We start from the raw sequence: 26,333 nt of genomic DNA on the forward strand, positions 1-26,333 counted from the left end.
ATACAAGCATATACACTAGCTCTGGAATACTGACTATCAAGCTCTAGTTTGGGGTCATTTTAAAAATATATATATTTACTTGAGCACACTTCACACATTGTAATGTATATTTCTTATTCATTATAAGTTGCTCTCCTCTGTCTCCTGCTCTCCTGTTTGTCTCCTGCTTTCTATTCAAACTTTTAGCATTATCTGTAATATTTGGATTCAAACAGTATAACATGCCAATTCATTTTCCCCCCAAAGGTTCACAAAGATACAGTGTCTTTCACTCAAAGCTGTCTAATCAGTGGACTGTGAGAAAGATATATCAGCCGACGAGTCAAGACTTCAGAGAGGACCTTGTGGACCGTGCCTTCCGGCGTAGACGTGACACAAGGCTGAAGTCAGCTGACCCACTGCTTAGAATCCATCCACCGGCACACATACCAGCCCATTTAGCTCGCACTCCAAAGCCAGACAAAGAGTCACTGGTGACACAACATAAATCACGTTTCTAAAAGTGCTTTGCAATGTAAAGTGTACATCATCATTGAACTTTTTTTGTAAATAATTCAAACAGTTGTACAAAGTTTTTTTATTTATTTATTTGCATGTTGTGGTTTTTACATTTTGTTTTTATCAGGTCAGAATATTCTGTTCAGTGTGCTGTGACATTTATTAAAAATCAAACCAGATTCAGTGCTTCTTCAGATTCTTTGAAGCCAGTGTACTGTCCGTTTGGTGATGGATATGCAGATCTTATTTTATTCACGACACATGAAGGTAACACTGTCCTGTTGCCTTTTCCAAGTCGGAGTCCTCTCAGGGCCCACTCCAGTACAACCCGGTAAGCAATCAGCCTGAATTGCCTAAATAACCACAAGAGAACATAAAGATTTTAGACAAAGAGTATTACACAATATCACAGACAGTCAATACAACTTCATGGTGAATTTATGGGAAATATATGTATACTGTATACATAAACATTCATGTCTCAATGTATTCAGTCATTGTATAAATTTAGTCATGTAGATATTATGGCAAGCCTGGGATGTTTTTTGATGCAACAATGTCATTTTATTTTCCATCGTAGCTACATTATAGAAATACAATCATACCAGGGTTGTCAGAAATGTTATCTACATGGCTATACCTTGACAGAATTTATTTAGCCATGACTGTTTATTTATATACAAAACATATATAACTATATTTACATAGTCATGGCTATATTGTCATTTTATATACTTCATATCATATGGATAACAGTTTTGGGAATCCTTGGGTGATTGTAGATAGAACATAAGTTACTTTCTATTAGACAATACATGTAACTACAAATTGATATCGTGATAACAATATATTAGGGGTGATGTCGATCACAACTGATAACTAACTTACACATTTAGAAATGTGATATTGCATTTTGCAATATAAGGAGGTGGTGAAATGTTTGTTATCCTTACAGGCAGAAAAAGCTATGGTTGTGTACTAGCCTACAACGTTTGAGGCAATACAGTAGGCTAATGGCTGTGTGTGTGACTCGTTTTGCTAACACAACACACCACACGTAATATGCATTGCAAAGGTAAACAGTGTTCTCATCACAGCTTTTTTTTTATCACTCACAAGACATACTGTTACTGACAGCACAAGCACTTACTTTGAGGACAAAGTGTCATTCGGCCCTTCTGGTTTGGGACGTTTTTTCCAATTTATCTTCGGGAAATTGAAGAAGGTCCGCAAAACTCCGGGATTCAGCAAGGCAGGAAACTCAGGATGGTTTGTGATGCAGACAGTGTCCTCTGATTCGCCCAGATCCTGTAGTTGCTCTGTTACCAAGTTCCACTCGTGGCAGCAATAGCTCTCATCATCCGTGGGCATTAGGTCACAGTTCATACACTGGCACCACCATGTTTCTCCAACTCTCTCTCGATCTGTATTTTCCGCCGATGTTTCCCCTCTCTCTCTTTCGGCCCGTTCAGTTTGCATCTGCAACAGCTCTTCTTCAGTGTACTCCGGTTCATACAGATATCCGCTTGCTTCTGAAGTGAATGGCACTTCATCCTCGCTGTCACTGTCAAAATCACTCATTTTTTAAAAGTATTTTATATCTCCTCAATATCTTTCCTCAAAAAGCCAAGACACTGACCAAAACAGCTGATCGGCGTAGCAACAGCACGTAGTACACGGCGAAGTAGGCTGAGCGGCGGCGCTATCCCTGGGCGGAGGGATACGTGAGTTGGTTAGGTCAAAAAAAAAGAAGCGTTTTTCCGCCACTTTGAGGGGCTGGAAAAAATTATATTATAGCGAACAATGGAACTGTGTATTTTTTTTTCAGGTAAAACTTATTTTAGGCCGTGAAAATAGGCTGTTTCTTTGGGTCCGTTCACAACACTGTATGTTGTAAATCTCTGGGCAGGACTATGGGCTGGCGTTCCTTACAGGAGGAGCGCAGAGAGTCTTCTACTGCAATTAGGGTACTTATGGGCTATATGTAGATCATACAACCCCACTTTAAAAATATGCTACTATCCCTTTAAGGTGTGAGTCATTTACAGTAAGATGTCCATATACTGAATTTACAAGCTCGCAGGCTATTCAGGAATTAAAGCACTAGCTAATGAGGTAGTTAGTGCTTTCTTCGTCAGCAGCTGCACATCTGAATGTTTAATACTTGCCTGTTTTTGCTTTATTTGCTTAAGAAATCTTGCATGTCTCCTACTCATGACGATGATGATTTGCTGAGTCTGTCTTTTACTGTTTGCATGCTGCTCTCCTCTTCCCACTTCTCAACGTCTCATTGAACTCGAGAGGAGGGCAAATCCAAGACAGGACATGCGTATTACATGTTTTCATTTGCCCTTATATATGCCTCAATAGTGAAACAATCCCTCTTTTCATGCCCATGGTTTCATTCAGTGGGTGGCGAGAGCACCACTATGATTGGGGATGAGGGAACTGGGTGATTTTTTCCAAGGTGAGCACCTCATGGGAGATGACTGTTCGCTGCCATTAGTTTAAGTGCAGGAGTGTCAGTTAACCCGACACTGGCACCAGGAATACTTAATGCCAGATGGAGGGAGCTGTCCTTGATGTCTTAACAAGCAGGCGCAGAGAAACAAGCCTTTATTCAGTGTGAGAGAACATAGAAAAAATTGATAACTTAGCAAGGTTACCACAAAGTGTACGTTAAATCCCACATAGGAAAGGGAGGGATAAAGGAGATTGAAGGGGGTGGGGAGGGGCAAAAGTCCAAAGTGGATAAAAACACAGTTTAGATGTTGCTGACTGTAATTTTTTATTGCGTTCAAAATACGCAGGAATATAAAACAAAGCAGCGGTTGTCACGCTAAAGGGTCCAGCTGCTTAAGAGGTGTCAAATTATTGTACCTCAGCTGGATACATCGGTGTTGGAAGCCAGGGGGTGAGAAAACAGCCAAACCCAGCAGACTTTGGCACATTTGTCCTTTACCGCTGGCACGGATGAGCCACGCTGTGAGGCTTCAGAGCATCGATAGGCCCCCGGTGTTTTACTACCCAAAACTATGAGCTGCTACAAGAGCCGAACCCTCAAGACTGCCTCCTGGAAGGACAGTAAACATGACGACAAGTGCTTTTTCCACACGCTGCACCTCCTGGTCCCCTGACCAAACAGTACTGATGTAGGTCCAACTAAAGAGCCGTCCATTCAGGCAGCGAGACAGTGTGAGGCCTAGAAGTTTCAGCTTTCAAGTTTGAATAAATAAGATCATATCAGCTGAAGTACCAGGTTTTTGGGGAATGTGTTCTGGCTGCAGTAGCTGGAGCTGAGAGCTATTACTTAAAATAACTTGACACCAGAAAATACCCCTAAATCGACCAGTAAGGAAATTACAAACACAGTCATGTCATTCTATGGAAGCACCTCATACAAAGGTCCTCAAAGAGGTCTCTTGTTGTCAGCTTTGATAAAACCCACTCCCTTTTCTTTTTCGGTACTTAATTGAAAATTGAGCTTGAGTCCTGCCAACGATTGCAATAATATGCTGAATGCACTGAGTTGTTGGCATGTTCCCTGATCTGGCACTTACAATTATGAGTGCTGCTGAGTCTCTGTTGATTGTCTGCTCCTCATTCATTAGGTAGAGGTAATGCTGACGCTCCCGAACAGCGACTCCTCGCCTGAGTGAGGGGCCTGTGAGCTCAGAGACCAGGCATCCGGGGAAGAGAGGAAGCAGTTGAGGGGCACAGCGGTGTCACAACCGACACATCACAGGAGGCTTTTGAGAAGTCTTTGGCTCTTCCCATACTGGTCCGGCACCAGTGTTCAGCCTCGTGGACAGAAAAACTAAGCAGAGGCAGGTCTGTTGAGCGCTTCGGCCAAGTTAAGCACGGAAATATTTCTTTCCTGTTAACTCAAGAGTCTGGCAGTCACCTGTGTGAGGTTGCCCTCTCTTTTTAGTCGCGAGCCACCGGCCATTTGGTTCCGCCATGTCAGGCGTGTAAGAAAAGGCCTACCTGGTGGTGAACCATGAGTCAAGTCAAATATGTGGTTTGTGAGTGTTTTGACGCCGCGGTGCGCTGCTGGACCGTCATTGTCACTTAACTAAGAGAGTTTTCACGTTGCTGGTTGTGTTGGTGGGAATACATTTCCTCCTGGATCGCCCCGGTCGGCGCTTGTGGACAGTGGATACATTTCTGTTTGGATAAGGTTGCCCATTGTGTTTGGCACACACCAGTCCACTAACAGAGTCTCTACTTAAAACCCACATTAGCTGTTTTGTTTTGTTGTATTTCTGTCTAGATAGATCCTGTAGGCCACCTCTTGGCTGAAAAAATGCTAAAGGTGCTGAACAACTTTGTAGATCTCAGGGAGCTGCAGATTCAAGGGACAACTGTCCATGGTGAGAGTGTCTTTAATCCCATCAATTGTGAGGTGGATTAAAAAACTACAGCTTCGGAGTTTGGTGCTTCTGCAGCAGTCACCTCAGCCGCTGCAGAAGTGGCACTTTCAGTGGCTCCAACACATCAAATGTGTGTTGATCCTTTAAAGTCCATGCATTACATTTTGAGGAGATGGATTGCCTACATTAAGTTTTCCCCCCAAATGATCCAACATGACGTCCAATGGGTGTCTCAGTGTGGACTTAATAGAAATTCTTCATTCACTACATGAAAGTTCACACACAGTAATGTTTGCCCGAAGTTCAGTGAGGACATGAGCAAGTGTGTCTCTGTGCCCAAAGGCCAAATAAAACAGGAAAAGCTCAAATCATAATGCAGTAGTACCTATGATAGAAACAGGCAGGTGGCCAAATGGGCATCAACAAGGGCCAGGGAGGTAGTCTCATTTTTCCTTCTGACAGAAATGTCTACAACTAAGTGTGTGTCCTTTAAGTAGAGTTTGGATTGTCAACAGATGAAAATATACTGTGTGAGCATTACTAGATGGCTGTTCCTAGGCCAGGACACACAAATCTCAACTTCTGTGAAATACACTGTTCCTGCTGCCCGCATCCTACCCTCCTTTTTGTACAGGAAACTGCCCAGGACTTGATCTTAATTAGTTTGGCAGTGAGTAATAACATCCTCTGAGGATTAGAGATTGTTGTGCTAGATTAGTCCAGGAAAACAGAGTGTGTTTATGCTCTGGTAATGTAAAAATCTTAATGTGTGAATTTCGTCAAATAGAATAAACTTTTTATTTAGAAAAAAAATAAACATCCAGCTGACTGTTGGATTATTATATAAATCTGGACCAAGCAACACATGTTCGCCCATGAGATGACAGGCCTGTGATCATACAGTGCGCTGAAATATCATAACGTTGATTAATATCACAAGTATGTGTTTTGTTGTGTCAGTAGAATTGGATCAGACATCCTCTGGGTGGTAAAGGTTGACTTTTCCTAAGCTACTTCTGTGGTTGGCTCAATTGGGATTTAGAAATACTTAAAATCCAAGATAAACTGGACCGAGGAGTTTGTGTTCAACATTTTTCTAAGTGATCAGAAATCCACTTTTAGAGCACAGATGTTTGAGTTTGTGTTCATTTGAGACATGCCTGCTTTTCCAAACACCATATAACATTTTAATAACACGATTGTCAACACAACTGTCTTGATGTAACTCCACACAGGCCTTTATATTCCCATAAACTGTTTCTGTCTCTCTGCCAGTTGTTACATTTGTTCTCTAGATTTGTTTTACAATAATCTGTCAAGAAAATGTGAATGTTGACGATTAAAGAGCAGCCTTTGATCATTTTTCAGAGGCCATGACTGTTATGCTTAAAGAGGCACTCTCTATGATTCTTGGCCTGAGCCTTATTTTCTGTATAAATTACATACAAAGAAAGCTTAAGAGGTGTTTCTCAAGGGCTCAACATTTTTTACGCTTACACTCCTCTGGCAAATCCACTATGGAAAAGCTGAACTATTCTTCCAGTGCTGTATTTTAGTGTGGTTTGGAGCTGAGGTGGGGATCAATTGCTTGGTTTCTGCTGCAGCATCCCAGAAAGCTCCTGAGAGGCAGGTCTGAAGGACAGGTGGGCAGCCACACAGTGCCACCTCAAACCGCTGTCCCCACCACAGAGTTAGAGACCAGCAGACCCAGAGACCAAAGACAGACAGGACTGCCATGTGTAGAGGGCTGCTTCTTCTACCCATCCTTTTCACTATTGATTAACGGCTGGATTGTTTAGTTTATGTGATGACAGTAAACTGTGCCTCCTTCCAGACCTCCAAATGGCCGCCCCTGCCCCTTCATTCAGTATAATGGTGGTTAACTGATTTAATAATGGCAGTTACACACTGCTTTGTGTGTGTGTGTGTGTGTGTGTGTGTGTGTGTGTGTGTGTGTGTGTGTGTGTGTGTGTGTGTGTGTGTGTGTGTGTGTGTGTGTGTGTGTGTGTGTGTGTGTGTGTGTGTGTGTGTGTGTGTGTGTGTGTGTGTGTGTGTGTGTGTGTGTGTGTGTGGCGGTCAATAGATCTCAAAACTTGTGCACAACTATCAGCTGAACGTGTCACACGCGCATGCTTTGACGCCTGTGCAGCAAAGCACATTGAATTATAATGGTCCCCCGTTCATCATTCGTTCTTTCTACAGTATTTTCAACTGGGTTAGGTTTAGGAGCATGGCTGGGAGTGAAAGCTTAACATAGCAACAGTAACCAAGGGGGGTAAACTTCCGGGTCACGTAAACCCGACCAATTAAATATCCAAATCAAATTATATCCTGTGTCCTGTTTTTCCATTTCACAGTTTTGATCCAAGCCTAAAATTGAAATATATCAAACTTTTTTGTGTGAAATAACAAAAACAAAATAATCTGTCACATTTTTAACTTGCCAATTGCCAATTCAAAATAGGCGCCGCGGACATGCACGAAAACACAAGCGCGGTGAAGTAACGGGTCATATTTCCTCCGTGTGAAACGATGTTGTGTTAACGGTTACCGCCGAGACTGTTTGTGGGAGATCACGTTACCACCACGTGACTGAATCCTGCCCACTGATTGGCTTCTCAGGCATGAATCTGGCGAATGAGGACTTTCATGTGCCTCTCCTTTACCGTCTATTGTTTTCTTTTTGAAATAGTATAAATACTCAATAGTGGGAAATTGCACATGTTCAAAACAACATTTATGATGATATCGTAGCCAATTACCCACCTCTACTAAGTTATTCATGCATGCACACACACATTGCTGCGTGTGTCTCTGCTTATTTAGATATCGATGGAACCCCATTTTGTGTGTGTGTGTGTGTGTGTGTGTGTGTGTGTGTGTGACTGTACAGAGGTTTGAGGAACACACAAAGATCTTTTATCAATTAATATCATTCAAAGTGCAGTAAAGGATAAATCAGTGTTTGCTGTGATCACTCATTGCACCAGTTCCCCTCTGTACACTTGCACCTTTTTGAGGTATTGATAAGTTGTCCCTGTCTGTCTTTGTGTCTTCTGTCTCTTTGTGTGATCTGGTTCTATGATGTTGAGATCAGGACTCTGGGGGGGCGACATATCTGCAAAAGGACTCCTTGTTCTTCTTGTCCCTGAGGATTATTCTTTATGACTTTGGCTGTGAGTTTGCCATCACTGTCGTGCTGCTGAACAAATTTGAGATCATTGTGATCAAAAGCCTATCTGATTGTATTGCATGGAGAGTTTACATGCTGAATAAGAGTGTGTGTGTCTGGCCTATGGCCTCTCTGTTTAGTTAAAGGTTGAGGTTGAAAAAAAAATGGTGATTGCACTACTGCTGTTATCACTCTTTGATTTTGGAACAGTCTCTGGGAAACTAAATCACTGCTAATCTCTTAAAAGCATCTAACAACTCATTTGTACTCTTTGCCTTAGTTCTTCTGCCTCCTTTACCCCCTCTGTCCCATTTTCTTTTTACGAAGCACTGTCGTAACATCTGTGTTTTATAACCTCGTAGTTAACTCAATATTGAGCAACATAAATAAGCCAAAGAAGCCAAACCCATGATTGTTTTGAATTAAATTGAATTTTACATAATGTCTCCTGACACCCTGCAATCACTTACAGAGATCAAGGTGGGATAAACATCAAGCAAAATGTTGTTGGGCCCTTATTGACCCCAATTGTACATGGTAGGTTCATCATCATTTCCTCCAATGCCCAGAAACCAGTGTTAGTTAATTTATTTAAAGATATGGTGGCCAGATAATTAATGGGCAACAATTAATCTTGAAAATTCTTGCAAGAATGTGCTTGCTTCAGCCTCTCAAAAGTTCATATTTGGCAATTTTACCCTGTCTTAAATAAACTGTAATTGGTGAGTACAGCATGTTTTACTGTTGGCCACACAAAAACAGCCACTCCAACATATTAATATGATGTTTTGTGCTATTTTCTGAAACTTTTACAAGCTTAACAATCATTATAGAAGATTAATAAAGAAAATATTTATAATAATTGTTGGTTCCACTATTCTGGTGATTAAATTATCTGTGTTACTGATTTGACACCAACAAAATTGAAGCAATTTTCTAAAACACAACATAATAATAAAATAAAAATGAGTTTTAAATAAATCATAGGTTCGAGTGCATCCATGTGATGTCTGGAGAACCAGTCTCTGGGAGCGTTTCTGAGAAATCAGTGATTAATCTAATTATGCAAACCCAAACGATGTTGAGTAAATCAGGGGATTTGTGGGGCCACAGGGCAGTTTCCCACTTTTTCTAGTAATCCAGCCTTCACAGAAACAGTTTAGAATGCACATTACTGCCTGAAGCAGGGGGGAGAAAATATTTGATAGTTTTGTAAATTCAATACAAGACATTATACGGCCCATAAAGGCATTTTTCTTTGTATGGAGACTAAATTCATTGCTCCTCAGGAGACCTGATAGTGTGGCTCATGCTGCCCTCTTCTGTTACATGAGCAGATTTCATCTAAATGGTCTACACATGTGCTCACACACATTATGTAATATCAAAAACCACGAGTGTGAGTTGAATAGTGGAAGTAAGTACCCAGGGCCCCTCAAGGGAAGACCCTGAAAAGTCCCAAATCAATAGTATTCTTTTATCTATAATATCAAAGTATGCATTGGTGTAAAATTTCAATATTAGTGTAGCATTAGTCAAACAAAATACAGACAATGTGGCATCAGAAGTGCTAAGTCATTATTGATAATACTCCCTATAGTAAGGTTGGTCAGTGAAAGTAAGTTATAACAGTGTTTTCACTTTTAGATCTAGAGCCACCGCCTTCTTGTTTACTGTATGAGCCTCTAAATCTCCACTGTGTAGTGTGCAGACTTGGCTTTAACTTGTTTGGAACTAGCCTAATTCACCTAAATTCTGTGAACAAACTATATGATTCCAGCTATTCTTATAAAAATGCAGTAATACAGTCATGTTCAGGATATGACAAAGAAAACCTGCACAGAAATTATGGAATATAACATTGTAATGCTTCATTCAGCAATTTGTGAAAATCTGGTTTAAATATAGCTACTCGAAGATTGTTTGAACATTTTTCTGTAATATTTTATAAATGTCTGATTACAGATTTTGTCCAGATTTATTTTCTGTTTCAAGTACTGAATGCACAGAAAACCTCAGACATTGTAGGCTTATTTTGTCATTATATTGTAAGGCTGCAGTTATTATTAACATTATCAAAGCCCGGAATAGTTATTTGGACTTTTCTATGGCTATTATTTAGAGGATATGAAGGACATGTTAAAGATTTTTTTCTGTTTGTTAAAGCAGCCTACACATGTACAATGTAATTTCTCCCTGTTGATATATGAGGAGGGGCAGATCCAGAAATCAATCAATCAATCAATCAATCAGAAATGTGTCACTTTCCTCACTGTGACATAGGCTATTCCTTTTTTCATCAGTATCTTGTCTTGGTAATGGTCTCTAGTCTTTAATAGCAGACTAATTACTTAGTATTTATCTTGCTTTTTGTGACCAACAGTAAAAAGAAAGGAAACTAGTAATATTCACATTTGAGAAGCTGGTAGGCCTACCAGTCAGTCTTTTCCTGTATAAAAAATGACTTGTGTCTTTGCCTCTAAATAAATTAATCAACCTAATCATTTCAGTGAAGTGATTAAATTGCCTGTATTGTGGGGATATCAGGGCTTCAAAACACATCTTGGTCACTGATTACTCCGACCGTGAGTGTATTGTTGTTATTAGATGCAAACTGTTTCGGAATAGACCAGATTCATGTGATAGCCTAATGCTTCACAAACTGAAAGTGATCTGTAAACGCAAGTTAACAGTCAGCATCATTTAACCGACATTAACATTGTTCTCCCATCACTTACTGCCACTCGAATGACATGTTTAAACCCTTATTCGTCCACTAATCAAACATAATAAGGTAAATAACGTCGATAAACGGAGACAGTCGTGTAAATGTGCGGCGGATTTGTGTAAAGCCGTTATCTAAAACACACTGCCTGCGGTTTCTTTGTGGCGGCGGCCTGCGACTGTTCCATTCATAGCAGGCCAATCAGAGGGCGGCTTACTGCCGCGCTCCAGCCAATCACGTCACCGCTCGTTGTTTGGCCTTGTTGCGACCGCGGACAGACAGAGGCAAGTGGACCGGTTTGAAGCTAAGCTAATTCAGTCACTCTGAAGCCGGCGATTTTTCAATTTTGCATAAACTCCGGGTGCCGCACTTGCGCGTATTTACTTTCGAAAAATCACAGCTACCTGTCGCCGTATCAAACTCTGGGCTAAGAGGCAGAGGTGGGCGTTTATTTTAATAAACCGCTTCTCTCCCGCTAGCTGAACAAGGCAGCGGATAGGCGCCAGTCGTGTTTGACAACAGCGCTGCTCCGTCACGTTCCCGCTGTTGATGTTGTTTCTAGCTGCCGACTGAAGCGGCAAAAAGAAAAAAGAGAAAGAGAGCCGAAGAGAAAAGCGAAGCATGGCAGAATTCCTCGAAGATCCGTCGGTCCTCACCAAAGATAAGCTGAAGAATGAGCTCACTGCCAACAACGTGCCACTTCCTAGTGGAGAGCATAAAAAAGAAGTGTACGTGCAGCTGTATCTAAAGAACTTAACCGTGCTGAACAACAAGAAGAGCCCACCGATAGACACCTTCTCCAGCGACGAGGAGCTACCTACCCCCGTGGTGTCCAACAAGAGTCGATCTGGAAGAGTAAGTTTTAGCTCATTGTTACAGTAGATTATCACAGTTGGATTTGATTTGTGGATAACGCTGATGTGAAACTGTGTGCGACTGATTTTGAGTTACGGCTCGTGTGATGTATTGAACTTTATTTATTCTGCAGAAAGCTACAAAAAAGACAGACAAGCCTCGCACAGAGGAAGTGGAGGTGACAGATCTCACCGATGAAGATCTAAAACAACAGCTTGCAAAGCATGGGGTGGACTCGGGACCTATTGTTGGTGAGTTCCTGGAGGCATGGTTCATATCTAGTTGGCATAAAAAACTGAAATATTTATTTCATTTAAGTAAGATGAAAACGGGCATAAATAAATGATGGTTATTTACATGAATTTAAATACACATTATATCACTGTTTAAATTAGTTCACTAACCTGGCTATTATCAGGATTTGTTAGTCCCTTAAGCAATCCAGCAAGTGTTTTATTGTTGCCTAAAGTGTTTGTGGTGTTTACAGAAACTGGCAGGGAAAACCCACAATTGTTCCGGACTTATGATTTTGAAAATGAAAGTCAGAGATTATGAAAGTAAAACGAGGAGTTAACATAATTATTTTACAGAATTTTTCTATTGGATTATTCCACCCATGACATTCTGACATTACCTATATCCATAGTGTGTTTAATTAGATTATAAGGAATTATTGTTTTAGACAGCTAAGAAGCAATGACAGAAAGATGATGTAAATCATATTGAAACCACCCACTTCCTAGGCCTTGACCTGTCTTCACGTCACTTTTCATATTTGGTTATTATGATTATGAAACTGGTGTTAAATTCCATTATTGGTGGTGTCAGAAATAATAGAAAAATAGATTTTGGACATTTCTTAATTTAATAATAATTTGTTAATTTAATAATAAAAGAATCTGAATAAGGAGTGTAATTATTCATGTTTAAGCTACCACCACACCCATTTTGTGATTCTCGCGTCATATATGTATGTGTATATATATATATATGTGTGTGTGTGTATATGTATGTGTATATATACTTTTTTTTTCTTCCAGATATAGTATGGTAATATGCAGTAACAGTGTTAACTACCATATCATAAAAAACTTTTTTTTTTTTTTATGTTCCACTGAAATATGACAGATTTGCAAATGCTGCTCACTGAAGCAGCACTGCATGCATCAGCAAGGCTACCCATCTCAACAAAACAAGTCTGCATCCTGCTGAAGTGAAAGTGAAATGTGTGACATCTTATTAACTCGTTGTTTTTCCTCCATGCAGCAACCACCCGTAAGGTATATGAGAAGAAGCTGCAGAAGCTGATGGACGAGCCGCCAGCTGAACCTGAAGCTCCTACAGACGTCACGGTTCTCCCCAAGGCAGACAGTAACCAGAACGGCAACACAAACTCTGACCAGTACAGTGACAAGGAAGACGGTGAGTTCTGACATAAAATGATCTATTGCACATCACAAGAACCCTAAATAACCTTCCACTTCCTGGTTTGTCAAGGTTGACCAGGTTGAATGTTCAAATAAAACAGATTACTTTACTGTTTCATTTATTGTTTTATATTGCCTGTGTTTGTTCAGAGGAGATTGCGGCACCTGAACCAGAGCCAGTTCCTGTGGTGGAGAAGCCCGTGAGGAGCAGAGGGAAAGCTCCAGTTACTGTCAGGACCAGCAGCAGACGACAAACCAAGGTGAGGCGTGTTTTGTTGCTCACAAGTTCGGCGATCAGAGTGTTGTTTTTATTTTTATGACCAAGTTGACATATTACTCTAACAGGTGGTCGAGGAAATCATTGTTGAAGAGACTCCAAAGAAGGCCAGTGAGAGCGTTGTTGAAGATATCCTTGCCAATGAAATAAGCACACCAACCGGCATCAGGTAACAATTGATTATAACTCTTTGGGATTGCACATGAATCATTTGTTTACAAATATTAATAAATCATGGAGAATAGATTAGCCTAAAAGCCGACCATGGAGCTATAGTTTGATTATAGCTTAAGGTTCACTCACTAGATTCTTAGCTCACAGCTATCACATCCTTTACCCCAGTGGTTCCCAACCTTTTTTGGCTTCTGGTGATACAATGATCGTGATCATGGCCACCAATCAAGATGCGCCAGCTCGGATATTTTTATATGCTGCATTTTATTTGGACTCAATTTATATTCAAGAAAGTGAGAGTAGAGATTACAGTTGTTTAAGATAATGTGTGGTGTTTTAAATCATACTTTTAAAAAGAATAATTAGTTAAGAGAATATTTTTATCGGTAATTTTCTTTTATCAATTACTAGACATTTCAGGTGGCCCCATTTGAATTCCAGGCGACCCCACATGGGGTCCCGACCCCAAGGTTGAAAAACACTGCTTTGCCCCATTCACTTGGGGGACGGTCTGTGGTGACAGATGTGACAGCTGTATGAACCACCTGAGCAAACGTCACCTGCAGAGGAAGCTAGTGAGATGTAGCTGAAAGCTTGAGAATAAAAAATTAGGACCATGAGTCAAGAGTTGTCGCTAAGTTTGCACTAAACTTTGGTTTTATTGTTTCTGTGATCAGTGCGACCTGCAGGCGCCCAATCCGAGGGGCCGCCGGTCGACCCGTAAAACCAAGCGAGTACTGGCTGGACGAGTCGCGCGTACAACACAGCGTCCACACCGAGAGCCGCTCTCACTCCGAGTGTCTCTCCCGGCCGGGCGGCGCCGTGTCTTCGGGCAAACCGGCGGCCCGGCGAGGCGTCCTGTCGGTGCTGCTCAAGCTCCTGCTCCTCGTCGTGGTGGGCGGCTCCGTCTTCTACGCCTACCAGAACCTGGACGCCGACCAGATCAACACCATCAAAGGCCTCCTCGACAGCGTCGTCGTCCCGCTCCAGGGCGCCGTGGACAACGCAGCCACTTTCCTGGGCATCAGCGGCGGCGCTGCAGAGAGCGGGGGCAAGTAAAGACCCTCAGCAGTCCTTCGCCACCTCCCTGCCGCCTGCCACAGCACACCATAACTCAAGCAGAAAACCTGGCTCACCTCTTACCTTCTTCCTACATGGTCGGACAAAAGACACAGATTTAATTGGAATGATAACCATGAACTCCTCTCTGGATTCCAGCTTTGCTCCCACCACAAGAGGGAGGCATAACTCAAACAGTAGCTTCTGGATAACACTGTTTTGTGGCGGTCCGAAGAGACTAATTTTAATGTTGATTTTAATCTGTGAATCGTTTGTGTCTTTGTGTGTATTTAACCCTTGTCTGTAGAACCAAGTGCAGAATGGAGAGGCGAGTTTATCCATGCATGGTTATAGTTTTTGAAGGTCATACTGTAGTTTCTAATGCTGTGCCAGGTGTTTTTCTGATGGTGAAGTGCCTGGACACTGTTAGCACTTAGTGCCCTCCCATTTTTTTCAAGCACAAAACAGCGCTACTACTAATACCAGAATGTCTACACGTGTTTCTATATGACTTTAAACCTTTTCTCTGTAGCTATAGAATTAGGTAGAGTGATTCTTTATTTCTATGGTGCTCAGGTCAATTCAGCTCAACCTTTTTATTGTGGTCTGTGCTGGGAGGAGACACATGGTGTAATCAGGTCACGTCACTGCATGAGGAAAATCAGCCCCATGTTCAAGTTGAAGTAAAAACTAACTTTTTTTTCCCCCTTCCCCCTCCATTGGCTGATCACTGATCGAGTCGTCGTATATGAGACTCTGTGTTTATGATCTGAAAATTCTGATCTCTCTGTGTTGTAAAAAATAATAATTATAGCTGTCAGTGGATTGACAAAAAATGTCCTGTACTTTTGGCATCTTGTATCATCATAAATTTTCCAACATCAATGAAACAGTTTGTAGCAGCTGATTACAGTCTGCAGTCTGTCTGACGAGTATTCCTTAAGGAAACTGAAATTGCAGTGTTTGATCATGGATTATTGATTTTCCAGCCACGCCGGTGTGCCCATATGAGTTTACATGCTTTGGGTTTTAGTGCTCTGTTGTGCTTTCTTTTGATTTTTGTTGTTTTACGTTGGATTTCTGATCCTTCGGTCCTGAACGTAGGACTGGCTGATGCAGTGCACCCACATAGCCCACCTCACTGACCGCATGTGTCAGGACATGGCAGATCTGGAGAAAGTGAATCTTTTCGGGACATCTAATCGGTATACTCTCCTCAGAACTCTTGATCAATTAATTCTTCCTGTGCAAATTACCATGATTAAGATGCTGTAGGCTTCTCCAATGAGGGGCAAGGATTTAACTCGGTAGAAGGTGATGTTGAGGGTGGGAAGATTTCTGGGAGATCTTTGTTTCTATTTTGATATTTTTCTAAAGTGGCGTGTTCAACTTTTTTATAGCACATTTTAAGGTAACATTTGAAAGCAATATGTAATACATGCAAGTGATACTGTATCTTAATCTGAACCTTGCTGATGTAACACAACTGATCCATCATCAGGCAGCTCTCCCACTATGGACAGAAATGACAGGGGTTATGTGGGTAAGGATTTTTAATCTGTTTATTTATGATAATGTAGGCAATGTATCATAAAATAAACTTTGGTTGTTACCACATGTTTTTTTCTCCTTTGTCTTCTGTAGGTCAGCCAGGACGTCAAAGACAGAACCAGTGTTTTTGTTATGATCTATTTCAACACATCGGTTTTCTCAAGCAGTTGGATGTTTTCATGGTGAACATCCCAGCTGCTCAGAACCATATGTGATCATTTAGAAAGGTAAAATGAAGTAAAAGTGGACATGATGTTGATTATGTCACCACCTCAAACAAAGGTTTTACACACCGTAAGACAGTTAAATAAAAACAATGGGCACATCCAACATATATTCATTTCTGGTTGTTAAATGACAGGTAATGTGATCTGTAACCTCAAACACTTAGAAGGTGAGACTGCTGAACAAACAGGAAATGGATCACGTGATAGAAAAAAAATACAAAATATGTCAGAGGTTATAACTGTGTGTTGTTACAGTCTTATATATCAATGTATACCAGTAATTAGCTTTTCAAACCATTTAACACTAAATATGGCAGGTTACAGTCCTGATTGAATCTGTGGAGACGTGCAAAAGCCATTAACAAGAAAAACTCTCTTAAAGAATAGAAAGAACACTGTGGAAGTATAGGAATAGGAATACTATTTTTTTTTCTATTTTTTTGGTATATTTCAGCACATGAACCACTACTTGACATTTAGCCATGACTCCAGTCATTGACGATGCTTTGCCGAACAGTTTCTTCTAGAGCCAGTTTTACTTTTGTTGTCGTGGCCTTGGTGCGTTCGTCATGTGACCACGGTCATCCACTGTAATGTAGCAGCTTGACCTGGTGCTTAAGGTCCCTTCAGTCGCCGGGTGTCCATCTGACTCTGTAGCAATACCTCTGTTTGCTGTTGACAGTGAATTTAAAGTGGTCAGTGTGCCAACACCTCAAGTCTCTCTTAGTAAATCTATCACAAATTTAATTGAACCTGTAAATGACAGTTCTTTGTTTGTTGTTGATCCATACAAGTGGCATTTGCTGCATCACCTCACTTTGCTGTCTTCCAGTCCAGTGCACTGGTTTCTCTCTGTCCACTGAGTTTCCTCGGGTGCTGAGCAAAGAGGAGTGAACTTAGTGTTGTTTCAAGGCCAAGTAGATGTAGTGTACACATAAAAGAGCATTGATTTATAATAGACGAACAGATGACAGAACTATAGAGACTGTAAACATATATGAAGGACATGATCCAGTAGGATGTGTAGCAACTTCCAGATGCCACAAAATAGATATGACCTGAGCTACACAAGCTCCTCTCCACCATAAATAGGATCATTAGTTGATTAAAAAAAAAAAACATGCCACTACACAGGGTTGAGAAGATTTTGTAATAAAAGATACAAATGTAGTATTTGCATTTAAACATAAAATCATAGTGTTTCCTAACCCAAACTAATTACCGTATATTCTTTCCAGTGGGTTGTCAGTTACTAGACTAGACTATTAAAGGCTCATTTCTAATAATATGACTGGGAAAAAAGGTGTTTGAAGACAACATGGCAGGTTGACTGTTAGTAAATACTTAAATTCTACATGTGTTGTATATGAACTGAGTCACTGCCTGTCTTGTCCAGTCATCCTACTGACTGTATCTGCGCTGTTGACACTGTAAGACTGTGTCTCCCCTTGCTGGCTCAGTGTTGTACTGTACAGAGCTGAGATCCAACGATGAGTGAAAGACTCATCACAGTCTGTTGTCTGCAGTAACACTGTTTAAATCAGACACACTCACTATAAACCTGTCTGTTCTGGAGCAGCTCAAAACACTGCAGCGGCTCTTCACCGCTTCTTAACCACTGCAGAGAAGCTTTAATAGCCTTTATTAATAATAATCAATAATAAACAATAATGATAATTGTGATTTATGTTACATGTGTGTCACTGATATGTTATTACCGTCCTTTCTTTTTTATTTTCTTTTTATTATTTCCTCACATCCACTTTTACAACAATAGTAATTCAACACCCATTAGAACAATTCATTTTAGTGATGTTAGTAGACAAACAATCAGCATTAGTTTTATATATACAGTATGTGTGTGTAAAAAATAAGTCAGAAAATATAAAATTTAAAATATAAAAAAAAAATCTGAAACAAAAAACAATATATTGAAAATAAAGCTAATCATGGGTTATCAATTCCCTTTGCATAAATACACTTAATCAATTTATCAGTAATGTCCTTTCTTAATGTGGTGTAGATTTTTGAGGCGTCTTTGTCTTTGTGTCTATCGTGTGTGTGTGTCTGTCCTGTGTGTGTGTGTGTGTGTGTACCAGCTGACTGAGGTGACCGTCACGGTGCCAGACAGAGACTTTGAAGAGGATGGAGAAGCTTAGTCAATTAAATCCAGTAGGCTGCACCCTGACAGCACAGCAGGAAGAGGAGCAGCCACACGACACAGCACACACACCCAGGCCGAGTCCCGCTGTAGCTCCGCAGAACGGACACCAAGTTGTACTTAAAGTAGCCGGACCCTCAGGACAACAGGTGAACAGTCGTGTTTTCATGTTGTTGTGGATTTTGAAAAACTCTGAAGGACGCAGCAGGCAGATCCTGACTGGGTTTGTTTTGTTTCTTTGTGAGGATTGTAATTATCTGTATTTACGCTAAACAAGTGACCAGTGACAGCAGCTGGACATGCTCAGCTCTCTTCTTAACACATGTAGAACTGCAAGTCATATTTATCTTTATTATCTGCCAATCGTCAATCTACACCTGGGTGTGTTTACAGCTGTTGTGACAGATGTTTTGCTGCTTATCTTCAGATGCAATGACTAAACTAAACTAAACTAAACCACCACCTGCAGCACTGAGAAGATCATGTGTCATTAAGACATTAATATCACAGTCATTCAGGTGGAGCATGTGCAGGTTCTTATTGATAAAGAGGTGCAGGCTGTTTCTTTGTGGCTCATCAGATTATTATATTTTTATTATGGAACTTTGTAGAGTCATTAAATATTAATAGATTAGACTCACTCTACTGTTTAATTTGTGGCTTTGTTAGTAAGTATGCCAGCTCCACTCAGTTCCATCATTATTATAACAGCTGAATGTCGTCTCCTCTCCACTCCCACCGTCCGTCACATACAAACATTTAACAGGTCCCTACACAGACGCCGTCTTTTCTCCAACACTGGTATAAAAAGCCAGTGAGTCTCTTGTAGATTCCTGTAGATCATTCAGATCCCAACTATGTATTTATTGGGGATGATGGAAAGTGATGAAGCCCACTGTCCCACTGTGACCTTGCAGATTAAGCCACCTCATTACCCGCTCGTGTTTACATGCTTGGAGCGCACAGCACTTTCTCTTGGTAATCCAGTCTCGTGGGGCTGATGAATGGACAGTTTCCCCAATGCACTTCCAATGTGTCTTCATACACAGAGTCCTTGACCTCTTGTAGAGATGGGGTAAATATCCAGATGTCTTAGTATCTTTAATTTATGCTATTCCCAAATATATAGTGCTGCAAAATATGAATTGTCTCCTAAATCGTGTGTGTGTGATTCAGATTCTGTTTCAGCTTGTTAATATTTAACAATGGTTTTATTACAGTTGTAATCATGGATAATGCAACTTATCCCCAAGACAGAATCAGGGAAGCTTAGTTTGTCAAATAAATGAACTATAAAAAATAGAAATGAATTGGTATTGTTCTTCGGAGACATGGCACCAGGTACAAGGTTAATGTTCATCTGCAGCGCAGGTGCAGCAGATGGAGGCAGCGTTAAGGGATTACACTAACTCCTTTAACAGTCTGCAGTCAGTCAGTCAAGTTTGGCATCCGATTATACTACTCCGTCCTCCATTTGGGGAGGAGGAGGAGGAGGAGGAGGGGAGAAGGAGGACAGGGGAGGAGGAGTGGAGCTCTGTGCAGCTCCGGTCCTGAGTCACATGTGCTCTGTGCTACCGCTGCAGCTGACCGGATACCTGCCTGGGCTGTCTGTCTGTCTGGACTGGACTAACAGAGACTGTGGGAGGTGTTGTGGATGCAGGGGGTACGCAGCTCTGTGGAAACACACCTTAGGTATTCATTCAGTTTGCCATGCTGATTACATGGTGGTATTTATACCTTGCAGCTCGGAGCATCGCCAAACAATGCAAGTATTGCTGCTGTTTTTGTGTCTGGCTGTGTGTCTTTTGAAGGTGAACTCTGCAGGAGGAGAATGTGTGGGACAGAGCTCAGTCAGTGTGTTTTTCCTTTCCTGTAAGAGATGTCAGAGAAGTGATGCTGCCATTAGTGCTAGTGAGATAAATGTCAGGCTTAATGAGTAATCCCTCAGCACTCTTGACTGTGACACGCTACATCCTGAATGCAGTATTTATGAAGTTTGAGCACGAAGCCTGTTTTCTGGTTTGGTCCGGGTGTGTCTCCTTGAAATGTTTATCACTTATCAACAACTGACACACATTGTGACTGACCACGAGCACTGTTGTTCTCTTCCCTCTCTTCTCCCATGTAGCGTTTAAGATGGCCTCAATCCTTCAGAAGCTCATCACCCCGCTCTTCAGCGGGCCCCCAGAGCCCCCCAGGAATAAAGTGACGGTGGTGGGCGTGGGCCAGGTGGGCATGGCCTGTGCTGTCAGCATCCTGCTCAGGGTAAGAGCCCCTGCTTCAGATTACCCTGCTTTCTGCTGCTGTGGCAGGACGGGGTAATACCCAGGATCCTCAGAGACTGACACCAGATTACTGATCTCTCGGTGTCTGATCTGGCCGTTATCCCCGCACTGTCCTTGTGAAGGTGCGGTGACAGCGGCACAGAAACTTACATGCCATCAAAAGTCAAAACTTACCGTTACCTTCTAAAAAAGTAGGTCAGCCCAGTGTCTGTTCTCCAGCTGAAACTGGACAATATGGAACAAGTTCAAAAACAGTAAACATAAAATGATATCATAGATTCAAAATATAAAGAAACTGATCATTTCCTTTACCTAACACTCACTGCATAAAAAGGATGTAAAGCAGCTCACTGTTTACACAGTAGCAGTAAATGTATATATTCAGGGTTTCGTTTTATTTAAGAGTAAAAGTAAAATACTATAATCTACTATTATGTCGGTCACTGGACCTGACCTGTGGTTAGAAGACACAGTGAGAATAATATATTATTTGGTTCTATGGAAGCACAAACATGCACAAACAGACAGCTACTATCAGTAGCTACACTAGGGACTTAACACAGGTACAGTTCATTTAACAGCTTGATTTGTCTCTATTGGCTTAAAGGGATAGTTCAACATTTTGGTAAATTCACCTATTGCTATAATCTCTATAGTCATAGCAGTAGGTTCATTACCTTTATCGGTGCATGTTGTTTTGAGATCTGCGGGGCAGAGACGCGAGATGCTCAGTGAACACAATGTGGGTGAAAGGTACAGGTCCCCTGTCCCTCATCAAACTCATCAAATACACAATCCAACAACTCCAAAACGCTCTGGTGGACAAGTTGTGACCTGCACATTCACCACGCTATGAGATAATAATGTAACATTACGAGTTGTTTCAAGGCAAATGCACTAGTTCTGAGTATTTGCTTTGTGTGTTGTAACGTTACATAATTATACATGATTATTTCATAGCGTGGCGAATGTGCAGGTCACAACTTGTCAACAAGAGTGTTTTGTAGTTGTTGGATTGTGTATTTGATGTGTTTTGAGGGACAGGGGACCTGTACCATTCACCTACATTGTGTTCACTGAGCATCTCGCGTCTCTGCGCCGCAGATCTCAAAACAACATGCACCGAAAATTCAAGGTAATGAACCTACTCCTATGACTATAGGGACTATGGCAATAGGCGAATTTGCCAAAACGTTTAACTATTCCTTTAAGTGGAAACATTAACTGTAAACAGCAGTTATGTTGCTGAATGTCTGTACTACATGACATGTTGGACCCTCCCTGATGTGTGCAGGAGTTGGTTGACGAGCTGGCCCTGGTGGACGTGATGGAGGACAAGCTGAAAGGAGAGATGATGGACCTGCAGCACGGCAGCCTCTTCCTCAAAACAGCCAAAATAGTTGCAGACAAAGGTGAGTTCAGGGACGCTCGGGAAATCTTAGAGCTCAGTCCGACTCAGATAAAAACTCAGCTCAGTTGTCTGCTCCTCTCTGCTTCTCTTCTGTCAGATTACTCTGTGACAGCAAACTCCCGCATCGTGGTGGTGACAGCCGGAGTTCGCCAGCAGGAGGGAGAGAGCAGGCTGAACCTCGTCCAGAGGAACGTCAACATCTTTAAACACATCGTCCCCCAGATCGTCAGACACAGCCCCGACTGCATCATCATCGTTGTTTCCAACCCAGGTGCTGTCCGACACGTTTCCCTACCATCCGTCTTTTGTCTGTCACACAAAATCAAAGGTGCTAACAACGCTTTTCTACAGTGGATGTGTTGACCTACGTGACCTGGAAACTGAGCGGCCTTCCCAAGCACCGCGTCATCGGCAGCGGCACCAACCTGGACTCGGCTCGCTTCCGCTTCCTGATGGCCGACAAACTGGGAATCCACCCCAGCAGCTTCAACGGATGGATCCTGGGAGAGCACGGAGACACCAGTGGTGAGGATTGGTGGTTTATGTGATTTGCAGACACTCTGAGCCGACATATGAAAAGGAGGGTGACGGCTTCTTGGTGTGTTTCAGTGCCTGTGTGGAGCGGAACAAACGTAGCTGGAGTCAACCTGCAGACACTAAACCCCGACATCGGCACCGACTGTGACGAGGAGAACTGGAGGGAGACCCACAAAATGGTGGTGGAGAGGTAGAGTTCACTTGGCTTGCTCACGTTTTATTTATGTAATTGTATTGTGACAAAATACTCATATCTAGATATACTGGTTCACTGTTCTAGTGCCTAAATGAAGGATAACAACACAGTGAACTCAAATTAAACCAAAACTTGGATCTTAAAGGGGAACTATGCAGGTCCGGTCACTTTTTTTGTTGTTTTGGTCACTTGTTTCAGTGCATATTTTCACTGTGGTAAAAACTCACAACTAACCCTAGCCAGCTAGAAGGCAATCCGTGGAGCCGTGTCTACCGAGGTGGTTAATGTTAAAGGGATTGTTCAACATTTTTGGCCATAATCCCTATAGTCGTAGGAGTAGGTTTGTTACCTTTAATTGTCGATGCAAGCTATTTTTAGAACGGCGGAGCAGAGCCGCGAGCTGCTCAGAGCTAAAAACTCACAGTAAAAACTGGTAAAAACTCACAGCTAACCCTCCTCCCTCCCCCTGGCCATGTGTTTTTTTTTTGTTGTTTAACGAAGCCCGAGAGAAGGCAATCCGTGGAGCCGTGTCTACCGAGGTGGGTAATGTTAACAAGAGATTACAGACTACCAGGCGTGTTTGTGTCATAGTGCCGTAAAGCAGTCCATGTTTCTGGGACACCAGGTCGTAGGTGCTGATCTTGCAAAGTTGGTTTTCAGCCAGGAGACCCCAGGTGGAGGCCGAGAGCCTCCATTCTCCCCGTAACAAGTCATCAGTGCTAACCTTGCATAGTTCCTCTTTAAATAATCATGTTTTTAAACTCATAGTTTATTTTAGCATTTCTAAATATATCTTACTCTGTTAAAATAGTCCAAATAATTTGTGTCAGTGGTATTACACATTAATTCAACTTTATATGGTCTGACTTCAAATTCTTTGATAATTATGATCACATCAGAACAGTGGAAAATCAAAATGAATGGTTTCATTTGGTCCATTGTTCCCTCCTCTGTCATATGCAGTAACCAGCTTTGAAAAGGTGGAATCACCTGATATTCAAGGATCAGACATCAGTGACATATTCAGGACAGAGCAGCAGAGCCCGATTCTTGTTGTGTTTTATGAGTTTATTTTTAGCACCTCAGATTATTTCTGTATTTCATTTCAGGGTTAGGGAAGTTAGCAGAGGAAGTCAAAAGATGAAAAAGTCATGACACAGTTTGCTTTACGTTGTGTCCGTGTGTCTCTCAGTGCTTACGATGTGATCAAGCTGAAGGGTTACACCAACTGGGCCATCGGCCTGAGTGTGGCCGACCTGACAGAGAGTCTCATAAGGAACATGAACAGGATTCACCCAGTTTCCACCATGGTGAAGGTAAAATATGTTCACACACACACACACACACATTTGCATATATTTTTTCTGAAGCTTGTTTTTAGATTTGCATGCACACGTCTGTAGATTTTCCTTTGAGGGCTTTAGCAAAGCTACAATTTGTACTGTTGGTGCTAACAGCAAAGATTGTTCTAACTATACATTTAAATGGGTCATGCTCATACTGAGGTAATTAATTAAAAATGTAAAAATAGCTCAATCCCATTACAGTACATTTTTTACAATACACTTGAATATGAAAGCTGACTTTTACTGAAAATTCCCCTATTACCAAAATTCACCCTTTGCTTTTAGTTTTAAGAAAATAAGAAGTTTACATTCTTTTTTTCACTCATTTTAATAATAATAATAGTAATAATAATACATTTTATTTGTAACGCACTTAACATTTTACAAGATATCTCAAAGTGCTACAACAGCAACGGAAAAAGAGTTAAAAACAGTTATCAAAGTAAATATTAATTTTAAATATTAGTAATACATGTAAATAAATGAATGCATTCCGTCAACAGGGCATGTATGGAATCAGCGATGAGGTGTACCTGAGTCTGCCCTGCGTGCTGAACAACGGGGGCGTGGCCAGCGTGGTCAACATGACCCTGAACGAAGACGAGGTGGCCCAGCTGCAGGCCAGTGCCAACACGCTGTGGGACATCCAGAAGGACCTGCAGGACGTCTAACTGAGCAGCAGGGGGCGACTGCTTCTTGCCTCCTATCACTCTGCAGTCACTCTGCAGCCACACAGCTCCACCCTCCACACCATCTGCCCGCCGCCCGCTGTAGAGTCCCAGCCGTACGTGCAGACGTTTAATCCCGTCAGATTTAGCTGTAGGTGTCAGAGTTTGTTCACCGCTGTTTACTGGAAACCAAAACGTGACATCAGCTGAGTGAAATGCCGCTCTGAGTCACTTGTCCTCGACCGTCCTGCGATGTGGGACTCATGTTGCTTTCATGTGTAATAAAACAAGTTTGTTGATGCTCAAACAAGAAGCGAATGAGTTCAGTTATTCAGAGGTGACAGAGACTCAGAGGCTTTTCTGATCACCAGTTGTTGAGTGGTTATGTGAGTTACTGTAGGCTGGCCGTTATCTCCACAACAGTTTTGTTTTTGAACTTTCACATCGATGTTTCTACAGTAGCCCAGAAAGGACAAACCAAACACTGGCTCTAGAGATGGCCTAGAGGCTGCTGGTTCTGTTAGTTGAAGGAGAAAAGTCAGGGAGGTGTTTCCACCTGTTTTAGTAGTAACACAGTGGTCCTTATACAGAAAGAGAAGGAGGTAGTGGCAATTTTATTTATTATTACATGTAATATCTCTCCTCATCTGAGTTGTATGGTTTGCAGGTCAACACTTATGTCAATCATGTTTAGTGTAGTTCATCTGTCCCGGCATTGGTTCAATAAGTATGATACATCATTTTATATGAGGGCATTTCTCACACAGAATATAAGTTCACAGGTTTGACATGTCTTCTCCTAAACCTTCTTTTTACATAGTAAGGACTTGTAAAGTTTCTTGTCACTGAAATCGTAAACGAAATGACAAAAGTCCTGCAACATTTTATTGTACAATATCATTTCAATGACACAATATAGTTGTAAAATCCCCCAGTCAGCAGTGATCATGAGGCAAAAATGAAATAGTTGCTTCGGATTTAGAGCAGGGGTGTCAAACGTACGGCCCACAGGCCAAAACCGGCCCCCCAGAGGGTCCAATCTGGCCCACGGGATGAAGTGTGGAAATTACATAGAAGAGGCATAATATTGGTAAAATTGAACATATTTTGCTCAAGAAATTTCAGGTTGTTCATAACATGTTTTATAAAAGGATAGTTCATTATCTGTAAACATCTAAATAATGTACTTATTTGCACTTAAACAAAGGGAAAATTTTGAGTTTTTATTATTGATAGGTTATTGCTATTATTTTACTGGTCCAGACCCACTTGAGATCAAATTGCGCTGCGTGTGGCCCCTGAACTAAAGTGAGTTTGACACCTTTGTTTAGAGGCTCTTTATTCTTCTTCACATCTAAAAAGCAGGATTACACTCTCCATGTCAGCTGCTG

At 41.5% G+C, this 26,333-nt stretch overlaps 2 protein-coding genes across 3 annotated transcripts in view; both read left to right on the forward strand.

Annotated features, from left to right (window-relative positions):
- The window catches only part of ldhbb (lactate dehydrogenase Bb), a gene marked incomplete at both ends in the record, with an annotated part of 45,987 nt that extends 21,042 nt beyond the window's left edge, over positions 1–24,945 (forward strand). Inside the window, 8 exons of one of the 2 annotated variants that reach the window (XM_083973814.1) lie at positions 20,210–20,285; positions 20,628–20,764; positions 22,079–22,196; positions 22,293–22,466; positions 22,547–22,720; positions 22,805–22,922; positions 24,121–24,244; positions 24,778–24,945. In XM_083973814.1, coding sequence (XP_083829940.1) covers positions 20,210–20,285; positions 20,628–20,764; positions 22,079–22,196; positions 22,293–22,466; positions 22,547–22,720; positions 22,805–22,922; positions 24,121–24,244; positions 24,778–24,945 — 1,089 coding nt within the window. Of the gene's footprint in view, positions 1–20,209; positions 20,286–20,627; positions 20,765–22,078; positions 22,197–22,292; positions 22,467–22,546; positions 22,721–22,804; positions 22,923–24,120; positions 24,245–24,777 lie in introns of those variants that run through there. The other variant, XM_083973815.1, reaches the window with a different exon arrangement.
- tmpob (thymopoietin b) lies at positions 11,043–16,161 on the forward strand. The gene is made up of 6 exons (XM_083973380.1): positions 11,043–11,623; positions 11,757–11,874; positions 12,890–13,045; positions 13,201–13,310; positions 13,396–13,496; positions 14,179–16,161. The coding sequence occupies exons 1-6, from the start codon at positions 11,390–11,392 to the stop codon at positions 14,558–14,560; spliced, it is 1,101 nt and encodes a 366-aa protein (XP_083829506.1). The 5' UTR covers positions 11,043–11,389; the 3' UTR covers positions 14,561–16,161.
- Positions 24,946–26,333: the final 1,388 nt, after the last annotated feature.

This window comes from Trachurus trachurus, assembly GCF_905171665.1.
Source record: "Trachurus trachurus genome assembly, chromosome: 6".
NCBI lineage: Eukaryota > Metazoa > Chordata > Actinopteri > Carangiformes > Carangidae > Trachurus > Trachurus trachurus.

What these genes read in the sequence shown, in the direction of transcription:
- tmpob (XM_083973380.1), top strand. Translation starts at nt 11,390, where the DNA reads ATGGCAGAATTCCTCGAAGATCCGTCGGTCCTCACCAAAGATAAGCTG. An exon ending in GTACAGTGACAAGGAAGACG is followed by an intron (nt 13,046 to 13,200) that starts GTGAGTTCTGAC and finishes GTGTTTGTTCAG; the next exon opens with AGGAGATTGCGGCACCTGAA. An exon ending in AGCACACCAACCGGCATCAG is followed by an intron (nt 13,497 to 14,178) that starts GTAACAATTGAT and finishes TTCTGTGATCAG; the next exon opens with TGCGACCTGCAGGCGCCCAA.